The sequence below is a fragment of the Cyprinodon tularosa genome, unplaced genomic scaffold (genome assembly GCF_016077235.1).
Source record: "Cyprinodon tularosa strain WSP-4 unplaced genomic scaffold, ASM1607723v1 ctg343, whole genome shotgun sequence".
Lineage (NCBI taxonomy): Eukaryota > Metazoa > Chordata > Actinopteri > Cyprinodontiformes > Cyprinodontidae > Cyprinodon > Cyprinodon tularosa.
The window spans coordinates 337,873-356,729 of NW_024039056.1; the positions used below are offsets into that span (position 1 = coordinate 337,873).

General features: G+C 37.6%; 1 protein-coding gene across 2 annotated transcripts in view; it reads left to right on the forward strand.

Annotated features, from left to right (window-relative positions):
* klhdc3 (kelch domain containing 3) overlaps positions 1 to 18,857 on the forward strand; it is a 38,091-nt gene that overhangs the window by 11,273 nt on the left and 7,961 nt on the right. For both annotated transcript variants that reach the window (XM_038294682.1, XM_038294681.1), the window contains exon 8: positions 34 to 142. In XM_038294682.1, the coding sequence (XP_038150610.1) occupies positions 34 to 142 (109 nt within the window). The remainder of the gene's footprint in view (positions 1 to 33; positions 143 to 18,857) is intronic.

Consider the following 18,857-nt stretch of genomic DNA (forward strand, 5'->3'; position numbering starts at 1 on the left):
AAGGTTCAATTCTTTTGTATTTATACACAACAGAGGCATTCACGTGGAAAAAGGTAGAGCCAAAGGGGAAAGGCCCATGTCCACGGAGGCGGCAGTGCTGTTGTATGGTTGGAGATCGCATCGTCCTCTTTGGAGGCACCAGGTAAGACAATATATACCTGTCAGCTTTTTGTTTTTTTCTCCTAAAAAATTATAATGATAATTAAAATAGATATCCTCATTGATTAATTTACTTAGGAACATATTGTCGAATATATATGCAGTGATATACATTTACAGTAAAAAATATATATATATTCATGTTAAGAGTTTTTTTTAGTTTTGAAACAATTCAAAACAGGCTATTTTTATGCACTTTATAAGAAAGGTTTCAGTTGTTTTCTTAAATATGATTAAATCAATCCAGTCTAGTCCAGATTGTACATTTCACTTTAATGTTAATTAGAACATTCAGCAGTCAGATTCATATTGTAATGCCAACAGGTAAAACATTATTATCCTCTCTTATTTGTGTTTCATCCTAAAAATAAAAAGATATATTTCCTCCTTTTGATTTCTTAAAACATGAACGAATGGTAAATTGAGACATCCTTTCAATTTTAATCTGTTCGTTTATATATATATATATATATATATATATATATATATATATATATATATATATATATATATATATATATCCCTGCATACAAAATTCAAGGGATGATTTTATACTCATTATTTGAATTTATTTGTCATATGTTTAGACTTTGTTTAAGGACATGGGGCTTTATAGTAATTCTGAATGCGTTTTGACAATTTTCTGGGCTTTTTAAAGGTGCTACCAAATTATATATTGTCTACTTTTTCATATCATCTTAAGTCCATTGTTTATGATTTATCTTGAGCGTTAAGTCTTCTTTTTTGGTTTTTGATAGTTTTACAGTTCATCTGTTTCAGAAGGAGTTTAAACACTATCAAACTTTTATCTTTGCTCTTTCTCTCAATCTTCTTTAAGACAGGTGTGTGTTGCATTGTGGGATGCTTTAAAGCAAAAAAGCTAGTAAATTATACTACATTCTTTGTAAAGCATAAAGCCTGATGCAACTTTTAAAGCACGTTCTCAAAAGTAATTAGAAATGCCTCTCAGATAACTTGGCATAGAAACGGTATGATCAAAACAGATCGTCTTCTCTTTGTATATTCACCAATAAACAGACAAAACCATCTTTCTTGTTTTTTTTTTTTTCAGGCAGATGTTTTTTCCCCCTAAAGTTTTATCTGTATGGAAAAAAATATCCCAACTGCAAACAAATGCACAAGTTAACAAACTTATTAACTGATTCGACTAAAGTAAACAAACTTGGTGTGAAAAAACCCCTAATGCACTTTTATATTGCTGGCTATAGAGATGCAGCATTGAATTTCATTGTTGTATCTGTTATCAAGACTGAAATAAGTGAAAGAAGCAATGAATGACTGAAAGAAGTGATTTTTGCTGTAAACTGATTAAACTAAACTTGAAATTTTAAAATTAAGTTTCGTGTTTTGTGTATTTTTATTGCATAAATTTATTTTCTAGCTAACTGATTGCATAGAATTCTTCTAAAATTGGCTCACAAAGCAAAAAGTATTTCATCTTAAATATTTACCTTAAAAAGGTCTGCCTTTTTTTCAAACAAACAAAGTGGAGGGTCTGCAGCCTGTAGACAGCAGGCTGATTATTCCCCTTGTTGCCTGTAAGACAGTAGTGATAGGCAGTGGTTTGAAGCTGGTTAGGTGCCGCTGGGCTGGTGACGGACTTGTGATAGGCCAGTAGCCAGCAGATTAATGAGGCAGCTTACGGTGTTGGCATGGTCTAAAGTTGTCTGAGTCCTGGGATAGTGTTATCAACAAGACTACTGTTATCAGACAGACCCCACAGGGACAACCTGACAATGTTTCAGAGAGCCGTTGGATAAGGTTTTCGTAGCTCCACTATGTCTACAGGCACTGAAGTCTGGTAGGAATTTGAAACTGTTCAAAAGTCTTTTTTTCTTTTTTTTTAAAGCTTTATAATCCATCGTGGATGGTGCCTAGCAAGAGGTATTAGTACCCCTTAAAAATGTAGAATTTTCTCATGTTATAGCCAAAAGCTTGAGTGTATTTATTCAGATTTAATCTGGTAGATCAACTCAAATTAGTGCATAGTTGCATAGTAGAAGTAATGGTGCAAAGTTAATTTTTGTACTGTTAAGATTTTAAAAATATATATTTATATCCAGTCCAAAATCTCAATATTAACTTTTGATGAGATGCTTTAAACTGTGGTTCTAAATCTGTTGAAATATGATTTTTTTTCAACACTCTTTACAATTGTGGCTTCTATGAAAGGAGAAAAACAATTAGGACACCCGTTACAGTATATTAACCATGTAGAGGATGAAACAGCATGCATATGGATGAATATGCTCATTACAAGGGAAAAAGATGTTGACCTTTCTGACATAAATCTATACAGTATGTATGGCAGAAAATGAACTTGGAAAACCACCCTGAACAAAAAAGAAATATAATTTTTTTTGTCGAAATATGGGAAATTCAGGTGTGCCAGTGGCAAAACTAATTGACATTAAAGTTTAAAGGCACACAAAGAACATAAACAGCAAAAGGTTTGAATAGATTGTCCTACAAAGATGTTAAACACTCACAGTTCAATAACGCAACACTGTGCACTTAGAAAATGGCACTGATAGAATACAATGAAAACAGCAGCCCGTTTGCAGCAAAGGAAAGAAAAACGTGGAATAAAAGCTTTTAAAATGCAAAACATTTGCAGGAGTAGGTAAAAACTGCAAATAGCAAGTAAAACCGCAAATAAAGGCACTGATTTACAAAAGCACTGAGCAGATAAAACATGTAAATATAAGCATGTTTGGAAGCCCTTGTTGGGAGCATACACCTGTAGGATTGTTGACAGGCTAAGGTGAACAGAAGGTGTGTTGGAGCCGGTGCATATCTAGAGCAAATAAGAATACAAATGAGAATCTGTTTACAGGCCTCTGCCTAACCAGATCTGACTGAGTTTGAGCTGCTTTGAAAGAACGACTAAAGTTTCAGTCTTTCGATCTGAAGAGAGATAGTCATACTAGAAATATTTGCAGATGTAATATCATTAAAGATGCTTTTACAAAGTAACAAATGGGGGGAGGGGGGCACAGTACAAATGAATACTTTTGCTATTTAATCTATTCCCCCATTGTCTCTTTAGAGCTTGTTCTTGCAAGGTTTTTGGGGGATGGTGCCACGGCAAAGGCAGAGTGCACCCTGGACAGGTTTCCAGTTCATCACAGGATGCCACAGAGACACACAAGACAAACAGCCATGCACACACAGTAATGACAATTTAAAAAAATCCCCAAAAAAGAAAATTAAAAAGCAATCCACTTGATTTTGTTTCCAAGTTTGAAGATGTGTCACTTCTCATCCAGGAAGCTTTTTCTTCCTGGATGGGAAGTGAAACGTCTGCAAACTTGGAAACAAAGTACAGCGGATTCTTTTTAATTTTCTTTTTTTTGGAATGACTATGACTTGGATAACTGAGAACCTTCACTGACTATAAAAAAAAAACACTTTTTAATGTTTCGAGACTTTTTGGGGGATGGCAGAAAACCTACATGTGCGTGGAGAGAACAAGCAAATCATGGTGTTTGGTTTAACAATTGCTACATTAAACACACTCAATGTGATGGTTAATATCTGCTGGAAGACATGTCTGTTCCACTCACAGTTAATTTCTCAAAATGCAGCAAGGTTTTAGCTTCTTAGCTAAGAATGCTCTCACAACAAAATTAGCGTTTCAAGTACTGTCTTCGTCGCCCCCATTGTTGTGCATCCAAACTGACAAAGTTAATTGTATCAGTTTGTGGTTGCTGTCTCATTTCCTCTATTTTAACATGCCTACTCCAGTAATGTCTTTCCAGCTATGACTGTCTAATCACTGCTAATGCCTGTGACAACAAAATAAAATAAAACCATGATCATCACCTGTCCAATCTACTCATCTTGTGCTGACAGATAACTAATTATGCTGTGCTCACAGAATCTGATCTGCTTCAGTCAGACATGTGCATTACTGACAGTTATATATCAGACATGTCATTTCTTATATTGTTTTTCTTTTTAATTTCTTTTTATTTATTTTTTACCAAGCTTTAATAGTTTCATTCATTTTCTTGAAAATGCGAGGTGGCCTGGACAAAATGGTACAGAGGGCTGTATATGGCCCAGAGGTTGTAGGTTCTCCGCTCCTGCGCTACAGTATCGACCAACACACTCATCGTTTGCATAAGTGTGTATTAACCTTGTGCTGTATTTGCAAATATGGTGGCTCAGAAGGTAGGTGTTCACCCTGTCCTTCTTAGTCAGTTTGTGTTGAGTAAGACACTTCACCTGCATTGCCTGCTGTTAGGGGTCAGGAGGCCAGGTGGCACCAATTCTATAATGATAGAACTTTATTGATCTTACATTGGAGAAATTTACCTTTGCATTCAACTCATCCCCTTTGGGAGCACTGGGCTGCCATTGTGCAGCGCCTGGGGAACAATCAGGGGTTAAGGGTCTTGCTTAGAGAGCCAGAGTGGCAGTCTGTGGGAGTGGGGTTCGAACTCAGAACCTCAGAATTCCAAGCTTTATGCCCCAACTACTAGTCCACCACTCCTTACCACCATCAGCTAGTTAATGGGAGAATGTGTAAAGCATTTTGGGATCTTTAGATTTGATAAAGCTCTACACAAGTATGGGTCATTTATCATAAATTGTGTGGATATTAACAATGTCCAACAGTAAATTCTTCGCAAAATTATAAAAATGACAAACTAGTGTTCTGGGTTTTTACGTGGTTCTGAGATGGAAAACAATATAAGAGAAAAGGATAAAAAAACTAATTTGAAGACTTCTCTATTGTTTTGGTTTTCCTCTGGGATTAGTCTGAGTTTTAAGGAGTCATGATTTCCTGTTGAGAGCAGATAGCGAGGAGTCTGGTGAAGGGAGTGTCTTTGAGCTGATGAAGTGTGGAGAGGAAGAAATCAGACATCACAAAATATCTCTTAACATCCTGTTTAAAATCCCAAGCAGAATAAGACCATAGGTTAATATATGTAAACATTCCACACTTTTATCCTTTCAAGAAATCTTTTTTGTCTGCAGTATTTCGTAATAGCAGGATTTTGTTGCCAAGCAAATGTTAGGGTTTTTTACTGCTGCCAAGATGTAGTTATCTGTTACTGTACAAATTAGTGTATTATCCTCCAAGCCCCTAAGAAAGCTGACCACACAAGTTATTTCACCTTGAATTGCACATTTGTTTATGTTAGCACACTTAAGCCTCTTACACACAGGAACTCCCATAAGCACATGCACAGCTAGACACACAAACAAACCCCAAACAGCTTCTCATTGGACTCATTTGCTCGCTTTACTTGGAATGTTGTCCTATTATGCTTCATTAGATTTTTAAGTCCTGGGATGATTTACATCAATAAAGACCAACTAACCGCTTCCTTAGAGAAAATACTGGCTTTATAATTACCCTTTTTCAGTTTGCTCTGTTTATTTTTGCACGAGTGCAGTCAAGTGGGGTAAAAAGTTTGTCTCAGCACCCTTGACAAATGCTTTCACTAGCCATCATGAATTATCTTCTGGACGCTTTCCTTGTGTTTTTTCTAGGCCTCCCCTATTTTGGTAGGTTGTCTAAGGAAATTGTGTTGAAATTTATTGTCTTCATCTTGTTTTCCTGCTTGGTTGTCCTTTCAGACTGATCCAGAGCAGAACCCCTTCTGTTGATATTTGTTCCCACTTAATGATATTTGTTTTACTTGCAGGAATTTGGTCCGATGTAATTTATTACTTTAGTTTGCGTCAATAAAACTACTAAGTACAACATTGCTTTTAGTTTCAGCTTGTTAGAAAATGCTACATATTTATACAAATTGAAATAAACCAAATAAGCTAAATCTTTAATACTGTATACTGGTTCTTAGAAAGTTTTTGTTGAATCACAAAGTAATTGGTTTTAATTTTCAGCTAAATAGATTTTGATAGTCGTAGTATTTCTCTATCCATAGGTTCTTCCAGAGTAACTGAGCTGACATTTCTGTGTCAGTGACAGGTTGAGCATTAGTAGCAGTCCTCTTAGTGCCACTTTCGTCAGTCTAAACAGGCCTGCTGAGCTACAGAAAGGCGTGAAATTTTGCCCCATCTCTGATTTATGACCTTAGGGACTGTTCTTCTCACCAGGGGCAATTTGATATGCCCTCAATGTCTCTGTTGCACTCATTTACTGAGACCTGCTCACTCCCCCACGAAGGACGACCCCATGCATGACCAACTCCACCTGCACTGACCTTCAACTGAGCACACACACCATGCACATGTAAAACTTGTGGGGTTTTGTTGTATTTCATACATAAACAGCTGTGAGTTGCACGTAGATTGTGGGTCTCTTGCTGGACCTATGGTGTCATGTTTGGCGTTGATCATGTTTCGTTTAATTGTTGATAATCCCAGTTTGGGCTAAATCAGGAAGCAGTTTAGGCGTAGGAACAGGGCATCCTATGAGGGACAGGATGTGAACAAGGACATGACAGATTGGCATGCTGGGAGCAGACAGCTCAGAATGTGTGAAGGGGAATTTGCCACAGATCTGTCAACGATTTTGCTGTTAGATTTCTTTTTTAGTGATCTTCGTGAATTATGTTTCTATAATTAGTTTTTTTGTGCATATTTTAAAACCTGCAACAATTGTTCTAAAACGTTACCTTATGATTGACATCTTTTGCCAAATGTCGAACCAATTCCAGCTGAATGTGAAGTTGTGCCTTTTTATCCATTTACTACCTATATGGAGGTAGTAAATGGTCAAAATGGTAGTAAATGGTCATTTATTAACACATTTCACTTCTGGCAGCAGGGGTCTGTAATCTCACTTATATCAATTCCTTAGTGGTCCTTAAGGATTGGTCTCTGTGAAGTCTTTGGCGAAAACAGGACCTGTTAAGTCAGGATTTTTTTTTTTTCATGTTAGCTTTAGTTTTGCGACACCAGTTCCTCAAAAAAATTGAAGAAAAACAAATATGGCCACTAGTAGAAAAAATAGTTTTCTCCATCTGCTTTCTGTAGACGACTTCTGTGTTTCAATTCCAGTCCACCCTTTGAAAACGCATGTAGATGCTTTATTCCAGGGTTACTGCTTTTTCTAGCCTAATAAACTAGCCCCACCCGCTAGTGGCCAAAATAATTTTTGCCTGCGAGTGTGGTCTAGCCTCGTTCAATGCCCCAGGCCCTAGAACTGGTGGGCCAATCACAACGCAGAGATGTGTTTTTTCTATTTCTGGATGCAAAGCGGGCGGGGTTTTGAGGATGTGACGACAAAGCTGTGTGACGCTGGAGAAAACACAACAAGGAAGATGGCAACAACTATTGAACAGTTCTCATTTTAGTCAAAGAATCAGTGGGCCATGAATACTTTCTATGAAGAAGATAAAAATAACACAAAGTTAATAGTAAGAATTTCAGTTTTTTTTTCTCAGTAAAATAAAAAGTCAAGCACTGACGCGGGGCTACTTTCTGTTAGAGAAAAAGAGTACCCAAAGTTAATCACAGCTGTACCACAAACAGGAACTCGATTCAAAAGAGGTATCCGGCCCAACAGGGAAGCACTGAGCCAGGGGTACTTTCTGTTGAAAGAATAAATGAGAGATGAAAGCAGCTTCTACACTAGCTACGTTTACATGGACACAACTAATCGGATTGAAGGCCTGATCAGATCAAAAATGTTTCATGTAAACATGTCAGACTGAAAATTCTAATCCGATTCGGTCCGATCGGATCTAAATTTAATTCCGAAAGAGAGAGGTGGTTTTTGCCGATCGCCATTCCGATTGGCGTCCATGTAAACACCCATTCGGATCTTAAGAGTAAAATAATCTTCACTGCGCATGTGTGCGACGTCAGCATGACGTTTTTCCGCCTTGTCAACAACAGGAAACCACCGGTCGCTCTCGCTCTCGCTGTGAACAACATGGCGGGGGGAGTCTAGGAACGCCGACTTATACAATCAAGTTCATTTAAAGCTGCAGGAAGCAGGAATTTATCCTCCTCCTCTTCCTCTTTTCTCTCTCCACAGCCCACTCGCTCTCCCACGCCGGTTCAATCGCTCATTCTCTACATTTTCTCTCGTACATTTCGCTGCCAAGCGCTTTTTTCCTCCTCTCTCCCTTTTTCTTTCCGCTCGCTCCGAGCGCATCGTTTGTCAGGCCTCCCAAAAACCAGACGCAGACAGAACTGCCAAGTTTGGCAGGAAGTTCTGCGCATGTTTAAAAGATTTAAGCTGATCCAACGCTTGGTACATGTATACACACGTCATGATCGGATCATTTCATTTAGTGTCCATGTAAACGGAGATTTTGAATTTCCGATCAACCAAGGTTTGGATCGGATCGGGGAAATTTTGCACATGTAAACGTAGCTACTGTCAGTGAAAGCTTAAAACAGTATAACACATTAAGCCATTTTATAAGACTGTATGCTCAGTCCAAATATATGTAAACAGGTCTGCTCTAAGATGTTTGTTTTAGATATTTTATAAAGGCTATCTAGTAAATAAACTGTATGATTGCTGCAAGTTTATCAATTCATCACGACTGAATGTCCTGCATATCAAATGTAAGATTCCTCCTCCGCTGAATTCTATTCAGTATTGATTTGTTTAAAACATTTGTGAAATCTGTAAATTTTTATCCTTTTTTTATCCACAACCACAATTCTGACAGCTCTACTTAATCATTGTCTCTGAATTTTGGTAAAATAGGATTTTTTTTTTTTTTCCTTGATCCACTCACATGACCGAATGACTCATAGCTCCCCTCTTTAAACCTACGTCAGCAGGGTGCACATACACACCCACATGCTTGGTTTCCTGTGCCAATCTTACTGCATTTCTTCCTTTTTACATTAGGCAGGCACCGGCTGACATCAAAAGCCTGCTGATGGGACTTCTAACTTTAGACATATCAATTATATACTATCTTTTTAATGTTTCTTTCTCATCTTGAGTCACCCTGCTAGACTATTTCGATGAATATCCTCTCCATTTGCAGTGGAGCCACAGGGTTCCCAAAAGTAGTCATACCCCTTAGAACTTATTCAGTTTCTTAGTTTACAACCAGTTAAGTTTTGTGTACTTTATTGGGATTTTTTCATTTTCAAACACAAAAAAATGGTACTCCTGGCCAGACTTCACTAGATTTAAGGTGTTCAGAGGGAAAGACAGGATTCCCATTCCACAGGTATAGCTTACATCTTTATTAACATGCTAGTGTATTCTTGGCTGTAACTTTCAAGGCCATGTTGAAGAGCACAAACTGGTCTGTTTTAGGGGTGGAACGGTTCACAAAATCCACAATTCGGTTAGGTTCACGGTTTTCGGTTAGTTCGGAATATGTTGATTGTTACACTGAAATCCCATAAAAATTTATTAAAAAAATCCCCAAAAAATAATGCATTGTAATTATTTTTAATGATCCGCTGAAACCCTGGATCATTTCCGCATGTTCTGCTGCTTTGAATTTAATCATTTCGTGCATGCCCTCTAAGATCTCCAAGGAACTCAGAGCGGACGGGAGCCACAGCGGAGGCTGTAGGCTTTGCTTTGTGCAGGCGGTCTGGAGCGCAGCGGAGCGTAGTTGAGCACTGACGGAGTGTGTGGGATTTCGGGGTTAGCATGACATGTTGGTCGTGTTGCTGTTAGCATAAACAAAACGTGTTGCACAATGCTTGCACACTGTTGCACTTTTATCCACAACTTTCTTTCCACCGTCATCGTAGGTCACTCTAAATGCAAAGTGGTCCCATACAGCAGACCTATAAAGTGCTGCTGGCGCGTCTTCCAACTCCTGTTCTTTCCCACTCGCCATACCCACACAAATCTCCACAACAACTGATTTTTTTTCTGCTACACCCAGCTACGCTGCTTCGCTTCTTCTTCTTCTTGTGTACTACTGGTGGTTGGCTTTGGTCGCAGTACCGCCTCCTTCTGCTCTGGAGTGTAAACGCTTTGCTTATGAAAAAAAGGAGCAGCGCATGAACCGAACGCAACACACGCGAACCGAACCGAGACAGTCGAACCGAACAGTTCGGACGGTTTTCATAAACCGTTCCATCCCTAGTCTGTTTATAAAGTTTTGCATTACAACACATGTTCCTGAAGTCCATTATTAAATTTCAGTAGATTTGACAAATGACTGTGAAGTGGATTAAAGATGATGCATAGATTTCAGAATATCTGCCAAATGGTTTTGGGGGTTTTTCACAATTAAAAATCTTAGAGAAAAATATGTGTGTATTTCAATTCAGGCCTCTTTGCTTTACAACCCTTTGTAAAATCCCCCAAATAGAAGATTGATATTAGGATTTCCAATGTTTTTCTTTTGAGCTCTGCCGTCCCTTTGTTTCATTGTGATTTATGGTGGTAGTTGTATTCTGCTGTTGGAAAGCTGCTGGAATAATAACACTTAATGGAAAGATGGATGAACCAGATTTATTGCTGAAAACTGATTAAGAGCCTGCAAAAGACAAACCATTAAGTACAGACCCATATCATTTTAAGAATCTGCTAAACATTGATGTTCAGAAATGCTCTGTATTCATTCTAAATGAGCGAAAGCTGCATTTGGAATGAATAGATAGATAGATAGATAGATAGATAGATAGATAGCATTTATTGTCACTGAACAGAATTCAACGAAATTTCCATTGCAGCTCCCGTGCAAAAGGTCAAATATATACAGTACAGACAAGCAAACACACAACAATAATAATAACAACATAGGATAGATAAAGGATAGATAAAAAAATCTCATGGATCCTTAAAGCAACTACAGAGATGCCATTAATGACTTGGTACTTTAATTGCAGCACACTTGGGTAAACAATGTCTTTAAAAAAACTGCATTGTTTACGGTTCCTTTTAAAGCTGTAAAATGAACAGTTAAAAAATGTTGTGAATAACTTCATGACTGCAAAACTTCTCCAGAAGTGAGCAGATTTTTATTTGCACTGCAATCAGGCAGTTAGTGTGTTTCTACCCTGAAGGCTTAAGAACTGAGAGACCACACAGCTGGTAATCTCACTTCCAGCCAAAACATCTCTGCCCAGTTTAAACCACAGAAATCTCACTATGATATTTAATCTGAGGGGAATTTAAGTGGTCATTTCAAAACAGAAAGCTGTTGAGGAGGGAATGTCCTCTGAGTGCATACATTTTGTTCAGTAGTTGGTAAAGGTCAGAATCTTTGCACTTTGGTATCTCTCATAAGGACAGATTGTGTTTTATCAGGAGGCAGCTGTTCCTCTTTGTGAGGTGTGGGCTAATATCGCTGTAAAAGTAATCAATAAAAGTGTTATTCTAAATAGAAAACAGAATTGTGGCACAGGTTTCAGTTTGCCAAATATTGCTGTTAAAAAAATGTATCTTCTATTTTTATTGCTCTTAAACTCGAGAGCTAATTACTGAATGGGGTCAGCGTCTTATATCTTCAGGCTACTTCTGGAGGTCTTCTTGGCTCCACAGAGACATGCTTGTCAACACACCATCCATTTCAAACCCACACTAACTGCCATTTTTTTGGCTTAAGTGTCAAAGGGTGGGCTCCAGAAGTTTCCTTTTTATTAATTGTCTGTGTGTGTTGCCTGTGCGTGTTAGCATGTCTGAGATAAAACCTGTCAAACAGTGAAGGTGACCCCAGCAGGATGTAGGGCACTCCGCGCGTGGCGGGACAAGACCCTGGGGCGGCGAAGCAACACTGTGATTTACTCTTCAAAGACAAGCTCATGATAGTATTCCATCTGCATCTTAACCCTCCTTAACCTGCTAACAGGCTGTGTTTATTAGGGTTTCTTAGGATTGAGTGTTAGACAGCAGCTCCGATAAACACCATAAATAGTGAATCTTTCTGATGCTGTTGTAAATCGGTTTGTTTAAGGAAGATCTGCTCTCTTTCTTGAATAACTGCTGCCAAAGCAATCTATAGACGATTTAGGTCTTTGTCTCCAATAGTCGTGTCCAAACGTTTTGCTTGGAGGGCGAAACACAGCAAATTGAGGTTTAGCCCTTCAGAATTAAAGTACAATGCTTAATTCATTTCATTGTGTAAGATTTTTGTTTTCACCTACTCAAAAAAAACATCTTGTAGAAAATTGATGAATAAATAATAGAAACACCTTTTCTAGGAAATTGGGGAATCTTTGAAATAAATGATCAGAAACTCAGAAAAATCAGATGTTGCCTGGTTAAAAGAAAGGGGGACTGTAGCCTAACTTATTTTCGGTCCATTCTTATCTATATTCTTGGTCTGAAAATTTATTTTCTTTTTGTGCTCATATATAGCCACAAGAAAGGGGTAGCTGTAATCTCTCTTTAAAAGGGTTTTATTTATTTTATTATTATTTATTTATTCATGGCCCTCTCTAAGCCTCAGAAGACAACATCATTGGCTTACTTTTATTTACAAGGCCATCCTGGGTAAACTCCTTCCATACCTGTGTCACCTCATGTCTGTAGCTAACAGTGGTTACAACTCACGCTCTTCAAGTCGTGTTCTTTTCACTATTCCCAGGATCAACACAAACCTTGGCAAAACATCATTTTCCTATGCAGCACCATGGTCGTGGCACAATATTCAAAACTCCCTGCAATTACGGACTCTTATTCCGCTACAGCATTTTAAATCACTATTGAAAACCGCTTGCACAGAGAATTATAACTGTTATTCTAAAGTCTAGTTTATGATTGATTTTATTATGTTGTTTTTATGTATTTTTATATGTCTTATTGTACTGCTGCCCCTTGGCCAGGTCTCCCTCGAAAACAAGATTTTATCTCAAGGGACTTCCTGGTAAAATAAAGGTTAAATAAAATAAAATAAATAAATTTGGTGAGGTCAATGAATGAGAGGATACAATTCTGTTTGGTAAAAGCAAACCTTCCCCAGCTTGATATTATTTATTCATTTAAAAAAATAAAATCACTATTAAGATTTAAATTTGATTTGTAAACATAAAATCACATCAAGAGAAGTATACTTCTTTTGTTTTGCTTACCATCTTCACTGCATAATAAACCAGGATGCAGGGTAAATTAGGGAAACAAATGATCTGAAGAATCTCTTTCTTCTCAACAGTCATTGCTGAGATGTTAGAGCCCCTCTTTGATTAAACAATCAGGCTGTTTTTAATTCTGCTCCAACTGTGTTTAGGTTGTTTCTTTTGGATGCTTTTATTTGCTCCTTAGAATATATGACCTGTATAAAACAAAGCGAGATTAATTAGTGATCTTTATAAAGTTAACATTGTAAACAGCTTTTCCAGCTTTGGTTTAATCCTTTCTTATCATTATGTACTCTTAAAACTCTTAAAGTTTTCTTATTTCTATGCAGTTTTAACTAAATCTGTTCCAGTTTCTCTGGATTTGCTGTGCATTTTTATCTCCATATATCTTAGAAAACAGCTGCTATGAAACGTGTCTTCTCATCTTATTGAAGCTGCATGAATATATATGTTTGTGACCAAAAATAGTTTTCTTGCAGAACAGCTTCAGATTTCATGAATGTTTTTTAAGGGTAAACTTAATAAGGATGAGATTGAATACTGAATTGGTTTATGGCAATTTTCCAAATAACCTTAAAATATGTTTGCATTTTTAGATAAAAATTATTTGTGGTCTTTTGAGTACTTTGAACTTGGTTTGTTTTGCAGAGGCTGAGACGTCTCTGGTCTAAGTATTAATTCCTAAAAATAAAGGCCTAATGGAGCTCATAAAAGCTCACAATTTCCTTTTGAATTTTCTAACAAAGTTTAACCATGTTGAACTTTCACCTCCAGGTCCGGATCGGCAGTAATTATACATCACAAAGGCATATTTCTTGGCTTTAAAATAAATCTAGCACATCTAAAAAAAAAAAAAAAAGGACATTCCTAACCTTATACCAATCATTTTTCACAGTTTTTGCCAACTTGTGTCAATCACATAACACAATAACTTACACTAAATTAAAATTATTGAAGTACATATTTCCATTCTTAAGGCATGATGTACACTGTTTTTCATACAGTTTTGTCTTACTTAAAACTTAATGAAAAAAAAAACTATAAAAGCCTAATAACAGCACAGGTTCACTAATGCTTAAAAATATATCCAATAATTATCAGTATATTTTTCATGCTGCTTATTTTTCCAAAATTTGTCTAGTATCAACTTATCTTTAGCCTCAAAGTTATCATAATTATTTTTATTAGCAATATGTTTTGTAATATTCATCAGTTATTTCTGCATTCACCAACCTTCTGTCTGTCAACAGTCTAAATAGAAGTCTGATATATCAGACAGTTTGGTGACCTGGCAATCATTCAAACTGGATCTCTAATGAAAACAAGCAACCTGATGTTTATTAATTCCTACTTGGCATCACTAACAGCTGGAGATGATGGCCGCTTCTGCAGTTTCCCTCTGCACCTCAAATAGTCTTCCTTATGGAGTTGTAATGTCCAGAGATCAGCTTCATGTGACACTTTGTGCTCTTTAGCTTAAATATGCCGGCCACCTTTTCATCTCTCTTGTTGCTTTGCATCAGACCACCAGGACCAATCAAAGAACTTTAAATGCCACGTCTTCTCATGGTTATTTTTAGGGCTGCCACTAATGATTATTTTGCAATTCGATTAATAATTCGATAGCTAAAGATTCCTTAAGGATGATTTTTGACGAAAGTAAACCAGGTGACACTTTATCTTAAATGCAAAATGTTAATATATTTATTTTTTTTCAATTTTGATATAAGTACTGCTCTAAAGGGTTCCTCTGTCAGTTAAAGGCATATTTTACAGTCTCTACACTCCAGTTAACGATTAATCAATTACTAAAGTAGTTGACGATTATTTCAGCAATCAGTTAAGCCGATTGTTTCAGCCCTAGTAATTTTATTTCCAACTAGTAATAATGTATCCCCACTATGTTAAATAAACGAGTGACCATTTCTGAATCATCTGAGGTCCTCATATAAAGGGTTAGTACCAGCCAGTGTCTTTGTAGAAGTATTTACACTCCAAGAAGGGTTTAAGATTTCAATGCTGTCACACATACTTTAGCAAAATGTATTGAGATTTATCTGATTTACAAACAAAAAGACATGCAAAGCAAAACAACATATGATTTTTTTATTGGTTAACAAAAAAAAAAAAATATGCAAACATGGTGAGCATTTGTGTTCATCTCCCCTTAATCTCCCTAATGTCCAAGTATGGACTGTTTAAAGGCTATTGGGAAATTTGTGACTGAAGGGTCTTCTTTTCCTTCTGGAGCCCCAGTTCTCTGATTCAGCTTCACCAGCCGCCTTCATCCACAGTGGCTGAAATTCGAGATAAGTGCTTGTTTTGGGCTGGTATCCTCTTTGTCTAATCTAAAGTCAGGCGTCTCTCCCTGCAGGACTGATGTAGTTTGTGTCTCAACCTCTGCATGGGGTTTAGGTCTTGACAGCTAAAGGCTCTAATCCACTGTCCAGCCACGACCCAGGAGGGGGCACTGATAGCCCTGAAAGACACGAGGGATTAATCTATCAATTTCAGATAACTTATGTTGGATTCAGTCTGGAACATTTAAAGCCCAGGTCGTTCTCCTGTTTAGTGGAAATTATTGCAGATGTTTAAAAAGTCCTTCCATTAGGGTGACATTATTATAGATTCTGTCATTTAAAACTTTATCTCTAATGTTTTACTTGTCCTGCATGGTAGGATAGGAGCCCCCTGTGTTGATAAATACTGATAGTCATGTGGTTTTCCAAATGACCCCCTGTGTCCTGGTTGATGGACTAGAAGAAAAGAAAAATCTCCAGAAAGGAGGGAAAGCAGCTTGGCAGGCGACTGAACACACTGAATGAATTCTTTTCCGACGTCTTATTCTGCCTTACTCCAACCTTTTTGAGCACTTGCAGGAATTTACAGAACCTCTATAGGGTCTTTGAAATAATTTGAAGGCACATCTGGCTGTCCTGATAAGGTCCTTTGCAGGAAGTTGTTGTGTGTGATGAGTTCCTGTGGGTTTGGGGGTTCAGAAAAATAATAGTTTTTAAAGAAAGGAGAGAAAGGAAAAGGATGCAGATCATATCAGTCTAAGAATGAGGATATGGCCAATGAAGATAGTAAAAACATTATTATAAAAGAGACAGGGTTATCATTTGAAGAGTACATAGAAAAAACTGAGATTCCAGTCTTTTCTTGGTAACTTTTCTTCATTTCTTCTCTCTGAAAGTCTATTTTAGTTTGAATGATTATTGTTTCTTTTCCTTGACAGACTCTGAGACATTTCCTCATCCATTTTAGGGTAGCAGTTTCACACTCTCTTCTACAGTCCCGAGGCATTGGTTTTGGTCTGGAAGATAATTAGGTGGAGCAGGCAATGCAAGAGCTGGCCATTAGGTGATTAGACGCCCTTAGTGAGTGTTGTTTGAAATAGCAACCAGTGTTGTTTTAGCGGGGGGAGCAGCATCACCCAGGCCTCTTTCAGACTGGGAACCAGTGCCGCTGCAGGGGGAGGAGCACTTTCACACATAGTGATACTTTGCTGATCAAGTAACAAAGTGGCCCATCAAACACCAGGATGTCACATAAAGTCGTACACTGTGACTTTCCCGCTTCTTAGTGCCACCAGTCTATCAGGCATCCACCATCACCCCCTCGCTTTCTTCCGCCTTTGGAGTTTAATCAATTCTCTTCCTTTTTGTGGCAACCAATAAAGTATAAATCCCCCCAATACGCTGCTGAATTTCACACCCCAGATGACATTATCCATGAGCAAGTGAGAAACCTTTATCCTAGAGGATGTAGTCTTCATCTGGCTTGTTAACACTATTACTACTATTAAAACATCCTCTTATCTGCACTCTTTCACATGTCAGCATCTATAGACCGTAACGTCTCTTCCAAATGAGTCTGCACAGTAGTTCGCAACTACTGTGGTGTGCTTTTCACATATAGATGTTAATTTGTTTTACCTCTAGAACCTGACATTTTATTAATTTGCAGTCACTATTGCAATATCAATATGTGCACATCTTGTAAAGGGCTTCCAAAGAAAAACTTTTCAAACACTTGGTGTTTTGATTAACTGCACAAAGAATTGTTTATTTAAATCTATTTAACTTACCCACCCCCCCAGTGATTCCTAAATCTAGTTCTGTAAAATTAAATGTTGGTAAAAAAAAAAAAAAAAAATCCAGCTTTTCTCTGAAGGCTATAGATGTTGGTAAGAGTGTATTAAAGAATAAACAGTTCAATAAAAAACAAGGAGCTCCAAAGACATTTCAAGGAGTAAGTTTAGGAGAACATTAAAGTAGGGTTTGTCCACAAAAAAATAGAAAATCTATTTCAATTCAGGTTATTTATATACTGCCACTTGAGATCACATGTCACCTGGGTGCGTTTTACAGAGACAATTCAATCAAAACAAAGACTGAAAAAAGTTTTCTGTCTAAAGGAAACCTGTTGATTGCACAGAGGCATTGACTTGCAGGATGCACTCCTCTTGGATGACCACTTGGAAACTGTAGATATTCGCTTGCATTTTGGCTATGATTACAGTAACCCATCACATCATGCATGCAGTGAAAGTGGAGAGGAAAAACCTCGAATAGCAGAACCAGGCTCAATGTGAACGTCCATCTGATGAAGTAATGTTCGGTCTTTGAAAGTATGATGTAATGTCTTCTGATCAGGTGAGAACAGAAGCATCCATACATAGCCTTTTGTTTAACAGAAAACCAACATTGCACACTCCCATAACCTCACCATCCACATGGTGAAACAAGATAGTGACAGCTTCATCCTATGTTTGTGTGTTTTTATATAGCAGTAACAAGAAAGCTCACCCGAGTTTCTATAGTGTCCTTTCTATTCCAATGAGCTTCCAAATAGAGCTAAATATAAAGCAGTCCTGGAGAATCTGCTAGAGGATGCTAAGATCGGGGACTGGGGCAGAGGTTTAGCTTTCAGCTGGAGGATAAACCTAAACCTATTGTAGGAGCCGCTATAGAATGGTTCCAATCAATGCCTATTCATCTGTTTTAATTTCCCAGTCAAAGAGACATAAGTATTGATGTGCATTTAGACTAGGACTTGGAAAATGCTGCACACCTGATGCAACCCTCCTACAGATTGAACAATTTTATTAAAAAATATCTCCAGTTTTAGACCCTTGGTTTCAAAGCTGGTAGAGACATAGCCCAAGAGATTGGCATCTTTGCAACAGAGTCCAATCATTGCTAAACCTTTTAAGTTTTTTATTTGGAAAAATACATTTTAAAGCCATGTATCCTCTTCAAGCATCTCAGTCCGCTTCCTCTCACTGTCCACATCCATTCAAGTTCATTTTTCTAAAATGCCTTTAGGGGTGAATGTCAATGCATTGTCAAGTCTGTGTGTAGGCTTGACAACCTGTCAGCTTCTAAAGATTGGCCAGCAAGAACATTTATTGTTTCATGTTGGAACCGTAATAACTTTTTTTTTGTCACCACTCTCAGATTATTGATGCCTAGATGTGTTTTTGTGACATTCGCTTCTCCAATTTATTGCTTTTTTTCTTTGTTTTTTGCAAAAGCACACCAACAGAAACCATACTTAAATGAGTGATGTTGCAACTATCTCTAGAAGCAGAGGGTGTTCTTATAATGTGCAGAGGGTCACCTCCTGAGGGCGGGGGGGCCGTAATGACTTCCCCATCTGGCCCCCTGGGACGACCGTGCTCGTGCTCAGCACCTCTCCTAGCTGCTTTAAGTCCACTACCTTGTTTGTTT